Consider the following 16,040-nt stretch of genomic DNA (forward strand, 5'->3'; position numbering starts at 1 on the left):
AAGCATAATATCTTCGATTGAAGCTGAGAAATACAACACAACCTTCGATTGTTTGGAACAAAGTACCAAAGTGATGCTCTGCATTGACTCGTCAACGTGTTGTCTCATATTTCAACACAATTAGCTAGCAAAGAATTTTGCCTAAGAAAAATCTTGAGCAACTCAAGATCCGCTTAAGAAACACAACATATATAGAAAATAATGGAACACATGATGCAGCCAAAACAAGCAAACTATGCTCAAAAACGATCTTAGAAGATTAAGCAAATGCACTGCCTACCAAAACCATAAAAAACAGAGCCCTTCTGGAATTGTAGTAGTGAACCACACAAATGAGAAAATGAGCTAACATAGGCATATTCTCAATCACAATCATGGAAGTGGAAAGCCCAATTCACCAATTTACACTGATGAGGTAAACAGAAGAATCAACAACAGAGTAGAGTTTCACGCCAACAGAACAATCAGTCTGGCCACTTCCATGGTTCCAAGGTAGTATTATATACTATAACAATTTGCATACCATGCTTTACAGGCTCCAATTACATGGCATCATCACAGGCATCTGGGAAAGTAGTTTTGACCCACATAACCTCCAGCAATTGCCCTTCTAACATTTGTCTCAAACAATTTAGGGTTGTCACGTAGAACTGCGGCTGCATCATGGTTTAATGGGTCCTCATCGTTGGGTTGCTGCGCATTGTGGCATGCAAATAAGACAGACAACCTTGGTTATATACTAACAAACACTGACACAATTCCTTTTCGTAAAGTATACGGAAAAATGTTATTCAAGTAGTAAGAAATCAAAATACTAAAATAACAAACATCTAAAAGGCCACTTATCATTTTTGTCCTGACTAATAATTTCATAATCAATAAAAAAATTCCAAAAATAAACTATATGATTTTACTGAATATCAGCGAGACGTGTCATATCAGATGACATAAGAAATAACCAACGTCTTGTCATGGCAAAAGGAGAAGTGTTTTTTAGAAGGAAAAAACACCTCGAAGCTGGACAAATAACAAACAATCCAAACTTTGGATGCCAAATAACGAACAATCAACCATTCATGATTTAGTATTATGTAAAGATTACTATACGTCTAGGTTTATAAGATTTGTGTGTGAAAAACAAGAGCATTACTAAACACCAGCAATTTTAAATTTAATGATTAACATTGCATGTATTATAATTTGAGAACTTAATGCCAAAATTATATTTTTGCACCGTCTACTTCTGTTACATATGGAACTAGATGACAACAACCACAAAAGTCATAATAATTGCAATTTTGGGTTTGCAAGTTTGAAATTAGCTAGACATGACTACACCAAACTTATTTCACAAAGAGAGCATGTCAAAGAAGATGAATAAACCAAGTTCCAAAAGGAAGCTCCCTAATCCAGTAGCAATAGAAACATAACGGACCTTAGCCAAGGTGAAGGCATAAACCAAAGCTCTATATTTGCTATAGAACTTTGGCTTTTGAAAAATAAAGTGATTTTCCAAGTGTATCTACGATGCCTAGCTACACAAAGTAGATGAAAAATGTTATGTTCCCCACGTTATATCGACCCATATCCACATGGTAGAAATCAATCTCAGGACAAACATTACAAATAATGACAGTTATGCCACAGGTTTAATAACCAATATATAAGAACCTTGACAGAAATAGTTACTAGCATAATTAAAGCTTGATATTGCAAAAAAAAAAAAGTAACTTTAAATAATATATTAAACTTTCAAAAAGTGTGAATGAATCTCAACTATGAGCAGTAGATAAAGATATTGGTGGTCAACAAAAAAGACTGTTTTCCCTCGCTACATCCACAAAAAAACCAACTGAAGATAGGTAAACACACATATTAAATAAACAAGGAAATCTTCAGATTATTTATTAATTAGACAGTATGAGAAATTTGGTAGAGCCAATAAGCTAAAAGAGTACCATGAAAAGAAGAATTAAGCCGTAAATAACAGTGTTTATGTTGAGCACAGGTTTCCAATCTTCACGCAGGATATTAAGGCAGACATTTCCCTCTAAGTCAATATTAGGATGGTAAACCTGGTAAAAACAAAGATATATGTCATGCAATCAAAAAGGCAAAATTTCATTCAATACTGCCAAAAAATCAAAGCCAGTTATACCTTGGTCTTGCATTTGACCTTTGGTGGTTCATGAGGATAAGAAGGAGATACATGAAAGGTAAAATGAAATGTACCACCTCTATAAGAAACAATAAGCAGAACATTGTTAGATAGAGCACATAAAGAATCACCAGAAGAACAAGATAACATACAACAAAAGAAGAAACTACTAGAAATGAAAGTTCTATACAGAGAATTTAGAAGAACCTAAGCATCATTGCCAGAGGACATGTAAAAATTATAAGAATAAGAGTACATAAGTAACCACAAGAAATTATGCAAATGACAAGAATTTTAAAATGAATGAATGTATTCAAACTAAAAGTTAAAAAAATTATATAAGTTAATTTGTAAAACAACAAACAAATATCAAGTCAAGCCAGCGATAACATTCATGTTAGATAAGCTCTGCTGAACAGTTTATATGAGTGTATCCAAGAGAAGGAGATAATTGAGGGACAATTACTCACTGATAGTATCCTTCATCAGGTCTTATGCTGATTTCAAAATTCAACAGATCATCCTTCCCATTTGGAAATGATATGATAGCGCTTTTAGGCAGATTAAGCTCACTAATATCTGAAAAGTAGAAGTAGCAACTACTGAATAAAAGCCCCTAATCCTACTACGGGACAGAACAATTCAAATTAAAGAGATGCATAAGTTAAAATATCATGCTAAATATCTATAATATTTGATATATAAATTTCAGAACAGTCAATTTGATTTCATAACAAGAACGTATCATCCAACACATCACAAATATTTATTTACATAACTAATTCAAGCTATAATTAAAAACCAACAGATACAATAAAAGAACAAATTATTTCTCAGCAGAATTCACAAGAGAGAGAGAGAGAGAGAGAGAAAAAACAATACAATGACTAGAGATTTGCTACAACAGAGTGGCTACATCTATTGAATGTAGCACAGATGCGACATGAAGTCAACTAGCTTGAGTTGTTGATCAGAACTGGAATGGAAGAGATTGAGATAGATTTGATTAGTTGTTTAGATTAATTTGCTTTGATTTTGTTAGCAGGTCACTTGTATCAGGGGCCCCAAAACTTTATCAATTGCAAAACAAAACAAATCATATAGTTAATACCACTGCAAGATATTAAACAATACTAGAACAAAAGAAATTGCACAAAAATGTAGAGGTTTATGTTTACTAATTAATAGCTGATGAGATGAGATATGGTAGTACCCACATAACACATAATAGCACCTTAATACTTTACCAAACACAAGAATGGTTTAAGCACAATGCAGAAAGAAAGAAATCTACTACAGAGAGATTTGGTTTTGAGAGTAATCATTAGTTGGATTAAATATTATTTAAACTAAATTCTTAAAATTCCTGCAGAAAAGTTAGCCAAGATGACTTCAGCATGTAAAGATGTGTTTCCAGTTCACAAAAAGCCTTTGCCACCAAAGGAGATATACTAACAAGGGACCTTTTGTCCTAAAAGAGAATTATTAGTTCATAGAAAAAATAACAATAGAAAAATAATCTAACTTCGCAGGCTACACTTTTTGAGACTAAGTGATCTATGATAACAAAAGAAAAATCCCATCTTATTGATTAACTAGCAAAGAGTGTGGCACAGATTCTTCAATGTGCAGAAAACTCTGAATATGTTCCTTTAGAATGCATAAAAGAGAACATGAAAACTCTTGTACCTGTTCTTCCATGGAAAATTGCACAAAATGAGCAAAAATTTAAAGGACAGGGACTTTTTTATCACCAAACTTCCAAGTCATAAATTTGAAAAATATACTTAAAAAACAAGTTATTTAAAAGAAGCTAATATGCCATAAACAACTCAGGCCACCTTCAAAGGTGAAACTGCAGTTATAGTATCTGTCAGAACAAATGGCCAATAACATGTTCCAACATGAGATAGTGTAAATACACATATGCTCTAGATCCAACACATTTGTTTTAAGACCAATCTTAACATCAGCATACACCATAACCATGAAAGCTTTGCACATAAACGAATTTGATAAAGAAGAACCAAAAAAATCAGGTCCATCAATTCAACTCAACATCATCTGATGCCATTAAGAGTGAACCACGAAAAACTTCCAGTTTGAAGATTTTGAACCATACAAAAAAAATTCCATTTTTAAGTTGAAAACATAACATAGAAGATATCCCGCTTTGTCAGTAGTGAATGTAAATAGTCAAAGACGAAGTATATATCAGGTCAAAATAAGAGAGAAGCCTAAAACAAGTACATTTGGGCTAGGTGGTCATGACTTTAATAAGCTCTTAGGATTAAGGGTAATTTGCCTGAGTCAGAGAAATATATTTGAGTTTATTGATCCACATGCCTTAGGTAAATCATAAAATCAATTACATATCTTTCCCTAAAATCAATTACATTAGTATGGTAAATATATAAGTTAAACTTCTACCCATTTGAGATAAATATGGAGAAGCAAAATCTTTTAATGGCAAGGACCTTCTATGTAGCAACACTATAGGTTTTGTTATCTAACCAGGAATCAGAATATCAACATTGAAATTTGTCACAACCTAATAGTGGATTTCAACTTTAGAATGGAGCACTGATAGATAATACGCATAAATACTTGAATTTAGAGAAAGAAAAAACTGGTTCAGTTTACGAAGTCCGTACTGGAAAGCGCCCAATGACATTTAGAGAAAGAAAAAAACCACAAAAGAAGTCAAAATGACTCTAAACACCACTTGAATTTAGACAGACCTTTGTGAAGACGCAATTCTCCAGCACTTTGTTTCTTTACAGGAGCGCTTCCGTTGGAATTTGCTGCATCCTCCCGCTTTTGTTCCTTAATTTTGAAAAGTTTTATCATTGCTCTGTAGTTAGATATAGAAAGAAACAATCAGAAGAAATAAAAGCATTTTCGAAAATAAGATCCAGTAGAAATCAGAAATGCAATGAGCTCCATAAATATCTTTAGAGCTTACAAAAACAGCATAGGCCAAAAGAAGATGAAAAAATTCATGTTCGCTTTTACTTCCATGACTATATAAGATTAAAAACGTGAAAATGCAGAATTCTACATTTGTCAGGGCTTCAAATCATTGCTTTATATAACCACATATCCTTACCGTGGTGATGGTTCAACAAAGGTTTTGAAACATGGTTTTTTACTTTCAGATTTTAGGTTTAGACACTTTCAATGGCTTTCAAAGTCCAACAGTTGGTGCAGTTCACGAAGCAGATTTGCTGGTTTAGACTTGGGCAAAAGAATAATGGTCTGTAAAAAATTCTAAACAGAAATAGAAACATAAAACGGTTAACACAAACATTTAAAATTCTAAATGTGATGATTTAGATAATTTTTTATTTGGATTTAGAATGTTTCTTGTAATGCAGAAACTAAAACAAAAAACAAGAAGGCATTACAGAACAATGCTCATGTAATTTGGCTTCTACACTATTAGTTGCCGTTCCAGAAGGTAGTAGAAGCTACTTATACTTACAAAATTGAAATTAGGTTTTCGTTCACTATGGAAATGAAATAGAGACTTATAGAACCAATAAAAAGGCAACTCAAACTGCAGGCAATTTGTCCATTAAGTAGTCTGTTTTCACCAGAAGAGTTAGAACAGTTGAGACCTTCAACTGATTTCTCAGTTAGAATATAAGAACATTTGTATTTAGTACACTGATACTATATTTGATAAAATTAATAATTAGATGCATAGAATACCTTTCCCTTCGACATCTTAACATTGACCACATGCTTTTTGAAGTAGATAAAAAGTGGCAAAGGTTCAGTTGAAGTTTCAGATTCTGCTCTTTGATCAAATGTATTATAGAGAACTGCCAAACTCCTTAAACACCTAAACTATTGTTTTTACAGCATCTGATGTGATAAAGTTTACCGATAAGGTAACTAAAAGTTAGTCACATAACCACAGTTTCTCCTTTGATACCTGAAAAGTGGAAAGTTTGTCTCCTGAGACCATATACATCTGATACCATTATGCTTATCAAGACATTTTCAACCAGCACAAGCTGGCTAATTAAAGAAACCTTTAAAAAGTGTCTCCTACTAGGTGTTGCAGATCACTGAGTTTGTCTTCCTCTGGGTTAAGTCCAGAAAAAGCAAAAAATGAGAGTCATAAAGAATCAATGATAAAGTATGCTTGATGTTTCCTTTTATATGCTGAGTTTGTCTTCCTCTGGGTTAAAAAGTGTCACCTACTAGGTGTTTCCTTTTATATGCTGGATGTTTAAGCAAAAGCCTTGCTGTACTATAGAGTTACTAAGATCGAGACAAATAAAGTCTCAATCATAAAAGACTTATTTTTTTCAATATTTTAGCACAAGATCTCCTCATGATCAACCGGATACAGATAAAGAACTTTGTCCATATTAAGAACATCCTGATTTTGGCCGTTAATCTAACTAAGATATTCTTCATCAGGTAACCAAATAGTTGCAACAGAATTTAATAGTCAAAACCTATTGAAAATGATGCTTGTACATATAATTTATATATAAATACAAGGGCATATTGACTTCAGATGAGCGAGAGATAAGATGCCAGGGAATTACAATGCATGGATAAATACAAGGGCGTAAGACAACGACAGTCTTGAGACGAAACATGAGTTATTGTACATCCATAAACCTATGAATTTATGGGAAAGAAAAATACGAAGAAAAAAAGAAAAAGAAAGGAAGGAAAAATAAGAATGATTAGCCGTTTATATAATGAACATAACACGAACCAAAACTAACTGGTGCAGAAAAAAAAATTTTCGAATCAAACAAAAATTCACAACCTCACTCCCTATCTTCCCTCTCCCTTCCCGATCACAAACTGAGAAGGTAAAAATAAAATAAAACAGGCGATCTTTTCATATGATGCATCTACTATTACCCATAGCGGCGAACGAACAAGAAATTAGATGTTTTCCCTTATTTTCTCTTATCCCTACCATCAATCATCGTCATCGTCATCGAGAAGAGAGAGAGCGATGAGGGGGGGTCGGTGGGTGTACCTGGAACGGGGACGTCGAAGAGGTGATGATAGACGGTGACCACGATTACACGAACAAAACAGCAAGAATTTACAAGAGAACGCCGCCCGTTGCCCTATTAATAATGATCGGAAAAGAAAAGACAGCTAGGAACGATAAAAAAACGGAGGCAACATGTGTTGGGTCGTGGCCGGATGGAGGTGACTCCGCTCGATGTACCAGTCGATGCTCGCCACGTCCCTTTGGTCCCTCGTAACGTAAGTTCAAGTCGTCGTTACAAAGAGGGAGAAAAATAAATAAAAACAAAGGAGTCCGTACACCAATCGCTCCTCCACCGGCTTCTGGCATGTGAATGCAACAACGTACACCAATCGCTCCGCCACCACACTGATGGGGTCATGGGGCACGAAGTTCTGGCAGTTGGAGGCATCGATGAGGTTAGTCGGTGCTTCTATGATCCCGTGGGGCCTGGTGCCTCCGATCTGCTGGATCTGCTCCACCACTGTGTTTGAATATAAGGTTGTTCGGTCACAGTAGCGTAAGCTCTCCACTGCTAGCTCGTCGGTGCTTCTAAGATCCGCTTGGGCCTGCTGGCTCCGATCTGCTGGGCCTGCTCCACCACTGTCGTAGTTGATTATAAGGTTGTTGTGTCACACTAGCGTAAGCGCTCCACTGCCTCTGGGGCGGCCTTCTCCATCACCACGACGACAATCATGTTGGGTGGTACCGGACTCTTTATTTAAACAAAAAAGCTCTTTTCCCTCTTTTTTTTTCCCCCTTTTCCCATGGTCCTACCGGGGATGAGTCGGCTCGGGTACGACCGGAGAAGTGCGTTCCCTACCACCAAGAAACTGGAGAAAAGATTATTTAATGCTCATCTTTCCCTTCATCAAAGTTCACTCTATTGACAAACACGCAACCGAAACAAAACGAAATTGGGACGGTCTCCTCACATGGACTAGAGTCAGAGAAGTCGGAAAAGCCCACCAGATCAACCCTGACAAGAACGACATTCACAATGAAAAACATCAAAAATAAACTGTCTTCTTCAGGTTGAGCGACACAAAATTTATCCATGATATGGAGAGCGCCAACATCATAACCTAAATTTTCGATGTATGAACCACCCACCAGCTGCCTAATATTCCAAGCAGGTTCAGCTTCGTGTCCCCTTGTTCAACCGTGGCTAAGCACAAGAACTTGTAATCTTCTACTTTAACGTTCTTCCGGTGAAAAACCTGGGGTACATGCCCACAAAATAATCAAAAATTAGTACGGGTACTATGGAATATGGATAATGTTTAACGAGTTGGTAGGAAGGTAAGCCTCAGTCTGTAAAGCCCATAAAAAGGTGATGCAATCAACAGAGTTGTAAGATGCAAGATTTTAAACAAACATATTTTCCAATTCACTCTTATAACATTCTCCAAAAACAGTAAGCAATGTGCAGGGACTTGATAATTAACATGGACAAGTCTCACCTTTGATTTGTACCATCCAATACTTCGATTAAGATCTCTTTCATGCAACTGCAAGATTTTAAGGTCATATTGTAAGACAGATGCAAACTAGCCAGATAATAACAGAAGCAAATAGCAACAGAGAAGTTGAGCATTTGATCTATTATGTAGAACAGAACAGCAAATTGTTATCTTCATAACTGCAACATTGGTCATCAACTGGACTCCCTTTTAATAAAGATGTAATCATCATAATTCACACACACACACACACATATATATATATATATATATATATAGAGAGAGAGAGAGAGAGAGAGAGAGAGAGAGAGAGAGAGAAGCTCTTTGTTCCACAATGTGTAAGTACAAGGAGGCTCCTGTTGGATACAAAAGAAAGACCTTTACTGTTGAGAAAGTAGTCACCTCAACAAAAAAAAATGAACAAGCTAAAATTTGTAATCTCATGAAGTAGTTAAATCCTGTGTCACTATGCTGACCTACTTAGTGATTCTTAGATTGCAAAATTGAAATTAAAAATTGGAATAAGCCAGCAGTAATATAATTGTGATTAAAGAAACCAAAATCAGTAAAAATAATTAATATAAATTAAAAAAAAAAAAACAAATTTGAAATATTTTAAAAATATATATATAAATATAAAATAAAATCTGTCTTAAAACACCTCATTGCTTAAGCACATGGTAGCCTCCTATAATCCATACATGTTATCGATCTGCATAAAATTAATATACCAGAAAAAGGCAATAAATCACAGGCACATTTCATATGAAAAAAAATAATATAAGAATAAAGAAATGTATATATAACCCAAGATACAATACATCTAGATATACACAACATATGAATATAGTATATACTTGTTGGTAATATATAGCCGTATACTATATCGTATGGACTGCAATTTCACCCAATACAGCCAGTATATAGCTCGGCCACTACCCGAAACTCAAACCAACCAATTTAGAGCAAAATCAGGCCGGTATAACATGTATCAACCGATACACTCACTATTCTTCGACCACTACCAATCGTGATGGTTCAATTTCAATTGGTACCATGCACCAAGGATCAAATTTGACCGTTGGTCCAATTCTACGGGTTATTTAACACCCCTCTTGGCTGCCTCCTCTCCCCATATCTTTCACTAACTCTCTTTTTCACTCTCATTTTTCTCTTTCTCACTCTTAATCTCACTACTCACCTTCTTTCGCTCTTTCGATTTCAAGTTGCGATCAATGAAGATCGATTTGAATAAAAGTGGCTTCAAATCTCGAGGTCGAGTGGAACTTGTCTTCTCTCTGTGTTTTTTCATCATTTTATGTAGTTAGCCAATGATTATTGGTAATTATTGATTGATTAGGGATTAATGACTAATTAAGACCTAGTTAGAGGTATTCTAGCATAAAGAGCATAAATTGATCATGTTTCATTTTTTTGCATGAATCAATAGCTTTAGCTACTATGTTTAATGACTAATTAGAGACTTATTCATGCATGTCTAGATAGATTAAGTGTGATTGATTGTCATCTAATTAGAGGCAATTAAGGAAATTAAGCTCATTGTACCATGTTTCAACTTCTTACATTATTTAAGAGATCATCCTAGTATGTATTATAGCTAATTAGAGGCTTATTCTTGCATTATTAGGAACATTAATCTTCTATAAGGCCTAATTTCGGTTGTTTTCTTACATTTAGATATGGTTAAGGGATAATTTAGGATTAGTTACAGCATGCTTATTCTTACTTGATTATGAACTCATCGATAGGTTAAGGGTTTACTCTTCCATTTACATATGATTAAATGCTAACTTAAGCTTATTAAGGTCTTTTTTTTCTGGTACATACCAGTTCCGCCATGGACCAGTATGCATCGTCGGCACCTAATCTCATTCCTTGCTATATACCCTCTTTTTCTCTGATCCTCACCAAACATGCACATGCGTGACAGCAAGGTTGAGGATGAGCAAGCATTAAGCAAATGGTCAGCAGGTAGCCAATGGGCAACAGGTAGAAGACAACTACAGGTCACTGATTCCAACTGATTTTGTTTGATTCTAACAAATTTGACCATCCTTGTTGGTATGTTGATAGAATATCCAAGGGATCAAGATTATTTGGTCAGAGAGGAGCCAATCACAATCTAATCAATAGATTAGATTTATGGGACTACTAGGCTTAATCAAACACTGAAAACCTAGTACATTTATGGGACTACTAGGCTAAATATCACTCTAATATCATTAATCAATCATTCAAAACCAAGTATAGTACATTTATGGGACTACCAGGCTAATAGCATTCTGATATCCTTAAGCATTTAAGACTGGGAAAGGAAAGAATTAGCAGAAACGTGGGGCTTTTTATTTTGGAAAGAAAGATGCTTCATTAGGAAAAATAACACAACATAAATTGAAGTTCAATGAGTAGAAAAATCTAAAAGCGCAAGCAAGTTTTATATCTAACAAGATTTGCTACCGCCAATATACCAACTACCTAATACCTATGGAGGATTATCACCAGATAATATATTTATATTAGAAGTTTGTCGCAAGCCTTTAAGAAACAATATAGCTAAACACAATGGCAAAGACCATAGCTTTGGAGAGGAGACAAGGAATTTGATAGAAGGGCTTTTAAAATTAATATATACATCCATATTCGTGAATAATGAGTTTACAATATCAGCAGTCAAGACTCGTAAGAGGAAACAGAGTTACAACTGACAACAGCTTTCATTCTATTTACGGAAGTATCACTTGAAGCTCAACTAGCTCCTGAGTTTAATGCTATAACAACCATAGCATATTCCTTTCTTTTTTATTAAGTGGTTACTTTTTTCCGTTTGTCCTTGCCAATATTTTTCTTAGAAATTCCTCAACAAGGAAACTCAAACTTTTCATTACTTCAACATCTGTCGTCTATCTCTTCTACACCCCACTTATCCATCTTATCCAAACTAGTTTTCTTGTGTATTGCAACCTGTAGCCAAATATTTGCATCATGAAGCATTAAAGCTAACATAGATGTCCAAAATAATTTCTTGGGAACTTGGTGATTTACCAATATTCTAGAAACACTATCAAAAGTGGTCACTGCAGTTTTAAACTTAGGTGCAACATGCTCATTGATCTTCCAAAAAATTGAATACTGCTCAATTGGATGAAACTAGTTGATGACTGATATTAATTCACTGTTTATCTTCAACTGCTTTAGTTGATCACCTAAATCCGTTAAAGTTGCGGTCAATTTCATCTAAGTTTATCTAAAATATAGAAATCCTGAGGTTCCTCTATATACAACTTCTATGTTATCTCGTCTGTTCTAGCTCTGAAATTGTCTCAAGTCCTGACAACTTCAGGGTTATTTATGGGCAAAAAAAGAGAGATAAACTAGAATGTATGTACATTCTAGTGTGTGGACTGATAATATGATAACATAATAATGCTTCCTTTTTTTTTTCTCCATAAGAATGCTTCTTGAAATAATTTAACCGAATTGTCACCAACCTATAAGATCAAAGTATAAGTACATTATCTTATCGAAAATAACAGCATTAAGATAACTGTTTTAGCTGTGGAAGTTTGAAAATCCAATCAAAATCAGAATGAATGGCATAACTCTTTGAAGTTCATGTTTAAAAGAACAAATAGGACATGCTCATCAAATGATATATGTCCAGAAACAGGAAAACAAGGTAGGAAGCATCCAACTGACCTGCTCAATGAACATATAAACTGAAAAAGGGTTAGGCCTTGTGCTAAACAGAAGAAGTGCAACATTGATGGCAAGAGTAAGAGGATGCCTCCATCCCAACAACAATGTTATAACCAGAACAGCAGGAAGCTGAAATTTCCTCACAAGAACCCAGAAGGTATGCAGCTCATCTTTCAGATATCCTGCACGTACTCCAAAGTCTTCTTGTTCATCTGCAGAATCTGATTTTAAGTAGACTAACTTGAACAAATACTTTCCTTGGAATGACTAAAGTTAGCTTATGTGATCAAATCAATTGAATGTCAGCATACCATCCAAGGCATATGCTGTACATGAATGGTGAATAATCATTCCATCGACAATCATGAATCCAAGCACACACCCAGTTAACTTCTTTCCTGAAAGAGCATCAAACTGCAAGGTGTTAATCCATGGACCTTTGTGTCTGACTTCTAGAGATACAGTCATAAAACTAAACCTGGATGTGAAATATTTATTAGATTTAGTGAACCAGATAAAGGACAAAGATGTGCATTCTAACACATAATATTCTGACTAAGCCAGGAGAGTGAATCAAGATTCATAAGTAACTAACATGATAGTTTACAACACAATAAATGAAGCATAAAGAAAAAAGTTGACTATGTTGTTCATTCTATATTTATTATAATCATCTCAATGCTTCATACATGCTCTAGATGTCCTGAATTGTATGTACTGTCATCACCTTCACGTTAGATGCATTGGCACATGAATAGGGTTCGAAACGCTGCTGTATATTTCTTTTCGATGGATGGCTCAGTGAAGTTGTCTTTAGCTTGAGCATGTTTAAAAGAAAAACAAGCTATTATAGTCTGAAATAATCTCAGTTCAACGTAATATATAATTCGGTAGTACCCCATCACCTCAAATTAAGTGGAATTTAAAGGCAGGCTTAATTCTCAAGCCAGATATAAGGAATGATGACCAAAACGGTGACAAGTCAAATTCGCAAGTCAATCACCATTGCATACTTTACCAGATAAATTCAATCCCTGGCTAGGTATCCTCCGCTTCGTAAACTCAAACGGTGGTACCGAACGATTGGGTGAAGCAGGCTGGATCCAAGATTTGCCCCAATTCTTCAACAGTCCGTATCTTCCAGGTACTGAAGAAATGCATACACAAAGACAAAGACAAGATTAACAAGACGAAGACGAAGATTCACGCATCTGGGCAGGAAGGAGGCCTGGCACAATGCAAGTAAGAAGACGAAAAGGGAGGAAAGAATAGAATAACCAACGTAATGGATGGAGAAGCACCAGATGCATATTACACACTACGACATCTTAAGGTTCACTCACCTGAATCGCTCGAGGCATATATCACAAAAATCAGCAGATGCATATCACAAAAATCGCTCGAGGCGGAGAGAGAGAGAGAGAGAGAGAGAGAGAGAGAGAGATCACTCACTTGAAGTTCTGGAGGAGAGCAACAGCGGAGAAGGAAGGGAAGGAGAGAGGACGGCATCTATTCTGCAGCTGCCCCGAAGGGGCGAGAGGAGCCGCGTCAGGCGTGCGGCCATTTCCCCCCTCTCTCTCTCTCTCTCTCTCCCCGTCCCTAATTCAGTTCTCGCCTCTCTGCCCCAACCCACCCTCCGATGACGACTTACGCAAAGTGCGAGGAAATATGTCCTCGAAGGGGCGCAGCGTGTCGCGGCTTCTGCCTTCCTCGTCCTCCACAAGCCTCGGGTGTGATCAGGGCCGTCGTGAATCTGATAGGCACCGCCCAGTAACAGCCCAACAATGGAGCGGGCCGTCCCTGCAGCACGGAGGATGGAGATGTACAAGCCTTCCCAATAATTGATAATGGTGTTAATGTGTCGTGGCATGAAATAACTGAATGAAGGAGATTGTTTGTCATTTTTTAATATCAATAATCAACTTAAAATTATTTCAGATCTTATAAAAATAGATCTTGATTGATTTTGGACATAAAAATTAATTAATTAATTAACTTATTTAATAAAATTATGATATTCAAAAAGATATCTAATGAATATAGAAATAATTTTTAAGAGTGAAATTCAAAGCTATTTAAATTATAAATAAATTAAAATCATAAATCATATTATAAAACGTGAGAAAAAAGTCATTGAAAGTATGGTAAGATATGAAATAAATATTTTTAAAAATAAATTTAATTTTATATCTAAAAAATCAACCATAGAAAATATTTATTTATAAAGACAACTAATGAAAATACATAAAGAGAAAAAAAGATTTTTATATATTAATATTATTAAAGATATATATGATGATGTAGCTACTAGTATCAGACCTATAAAAAGTATGTTTAGTAAGTTATCTATTATTATAAGATTATATCAAAAATTCATGTTAAGTTTATTTTTTTTATATTAATAATGGATGAACTTATGAGTCATTTACAATATAGACTTATATAGTATATGTTATTTATTGATTATATTATTTTAATTGATGCAAGCTTAAGTAAATTTAATTATAAAATTAAATTATAAAATTATATCAAGGATTACTTAATTATAAAATTAAGTTATGATATTATATTAATTATAATATTACACTAAGCATTCATGTTGAATCTATGTTTTTAAATAACTTGCAAGTTATTTACAAGATAGACTTCTCTAGTATATATTATTTGTTGATGATATTATATTAATTGATAAGAGTCTTAGCAAAATTAATTATAAATTTGAGTTATGAAGATTATCTTTAGAAATTAAAGGTTTTAGATTAATTAAAACTAAAATTTAATATATAGACAAAAAATATATAGTTGAGTTTGATTAGAAAAAACTTCATTTAAGTAAAAATTTTAGGTATCCTATATCAAATATTTAATATGATAGAAAGATCGATGAATATATTATTCATGGAGTAAAAACATTATGATTAAAATGACGAAATGTTATGTCTTATATAATAATCAGATACTTTTAAGATTAGAATAAAAAAATTATAAAATTATTGTAAAATTATTGTTTTATAATTTTGAGTATTTAACAATTAAAAAATAACATATATATATATATATTTATATTGTTAGGATGGAAGAATATCGAGATGAAAAAGATATAAATATATATATATATATTCATAAATATATACATGAAGTTACTAGAAAATATATGAAAATAAATATATATTTTCATAAACAACTACATATTACTAAAGAATTACGATAAGAGAGGGTCATTTAAATTTTAAAATAATTTAATACCAATGATAAGAGAATAAATAAAAAATATCTAAAAAAACTACATGATGAATCTCGGATTTTGATTATGAAACCAAATGATAAGTGTGTTAGGATCAAGAGCACTAAGAGAGGGGAGGGGGTGAATTAGTGCAGCGAAAAACTTTCTGCGATTAAAACGAAACTGCGTTCGAACGATAAAAATGATTTCTGTTTGAAAGCTGATTCTAAGATTACTTTAACTTAAGGCAGTTTGCAGTTATGATGAAAACCAGAATATAAGCGCAAACTGAAATACGATGTTCGTACGAAGAAACTGATTTACGTCTAAATGATAATTCGTAAATCACTTGATTAGACGAGATGCTGTTTAAGCAAAGGTATAAAGACAATTTGCAATTATGGTAATAATCAAAATGTAAACGTAATCTGAAATATGATGATCGTACGAAAAAACAGATTTACGTCT

The 16,040-nt window shown here is 34.1% G+C and overlaps 2 protein-coding genes across 3 annotated transcripts; both read right to left on the reverse strand.

Moving 5' to 3' along the window:
- Positions 1-288: 288 nt before the first annotated feature.
- Positions 289-7,323, reverse strand: LOC135582588 (NEDD8-conjugating enzyme Ubc12-like). Of its 2 annotated transcripts, none has more exons than XM_065186747.1 (6): positions 7,173-7,323; positions 4,900-5,012; positions 2,629-2,737; positions 2,159-2,237; positions 1,959-2,075; positions 289-693 (listed from the first exon to the last, which is right to left on the reverse strand). In XM_065186747.1, exons 2-6 carry the CDS (start codon positions 5,006-5,008, stop codon positions 556-558), a joined length of 552 nt encoding a protein of 183 aa, XP_065042819.1. In that variant the 5' UTR covers positions 5,009-5,012; positions 7,173-7,323; the 3' UTR covers positions 289-555. The 2 variants fall into 2 exon arrangements, with proteins under 2 accessions (XP_065042819.1, XP_065042820.1); XM_065186748.1 differs by lacking the exon at positions 7,173-7,323 and adding an exon at positions 6,954-6,976.
- Positions 7,324-8,003: 680 nt separating this feature from the next.
- On the reverse strand, positions 8,004-14,012 carry LOC135586073 (uncharacterized). The gene is made up of 7 exons (XM_065186745.1): positions 13,802-14,012; positions 13,368-13,496; positions 12,661-12,747; positions 12,350-12,561; positions 8,633-8,680; positions 8,283-8,389; positions 8,004-8,148 (listed from the first exon to the last, which is right to left on the reverse strand). Exons 1-7 carry the CDS (start codon positions 13,911-13,913, stop codon positions 8,019-8,021), a joined length of 825 nt encoding a protein of 274 aa, XP_065042817.1. The 5' UTR covers positions 13,914-14,012; the 3' UTR covers positions 8,004-8,018.
- Positions 14,013-16,040: the final 2,028 nt, after the last annotated feature.

The sequence above is a fragment of the Musa acuminata genome, chromosome BXJ1-6 (genome assembly GCF_036884655.1).
Source record: "Musa acuminata AAA Group cultivar baxijiao chromosome BXJ1-6, Cavendish_Baxijiao_AAA, whole genome shotgun sequence".
Lineage (NCBI taxonomy): Eukaryota > Viridiplantae > Streptophyta > Magnoliopsida > Zingiberales > Musaceae > Musa > Musa acuminata.

Coding starts and splice junctions, on each gene's coding strand:
- LOC135582588 (XM_065186747.1), bottom strand. CDS start 5,008: ATGATAAAACTTTTCAAAATTAAGGAACAAAAGCGGGAGGATGCAGCA. Junction 2,238..2,628: donor CCTGATGAAGGATACTATCA/GTGAGTAATTGT, acceptor TGTTTCTTATAG/AGGTGGTACATTTCATTTTA. Junction 2,076..2,158: donor AGGTCAAATGCAAGACCAAG/GTATAACTGGCT, acceptor TGTTTTTACCAG/GTTTACCATCCTAATATTGA.
- LOC135586073 (XM_065186745.1), bottom strand. CDS start 13,913: ATGGCCGCACGCCTGACGCGGCTCCTCTCGCCCCTTCGGGGCAGCTGC. Junction 12,748..13,367: donor CCAGGGATTGAATTTATCTG/GTAAAGTATGCA, acceptor ATGCTCTTTCAG/GAAAGAAGTTAACTGGGTGT. Junction 8,681..12,349: donor TTTATATGTTCATTGAGCAG/GTCAGTTGGATG, acceptor AAAATCTTGCAG/TTGCATGAAAGAGATCTTAA.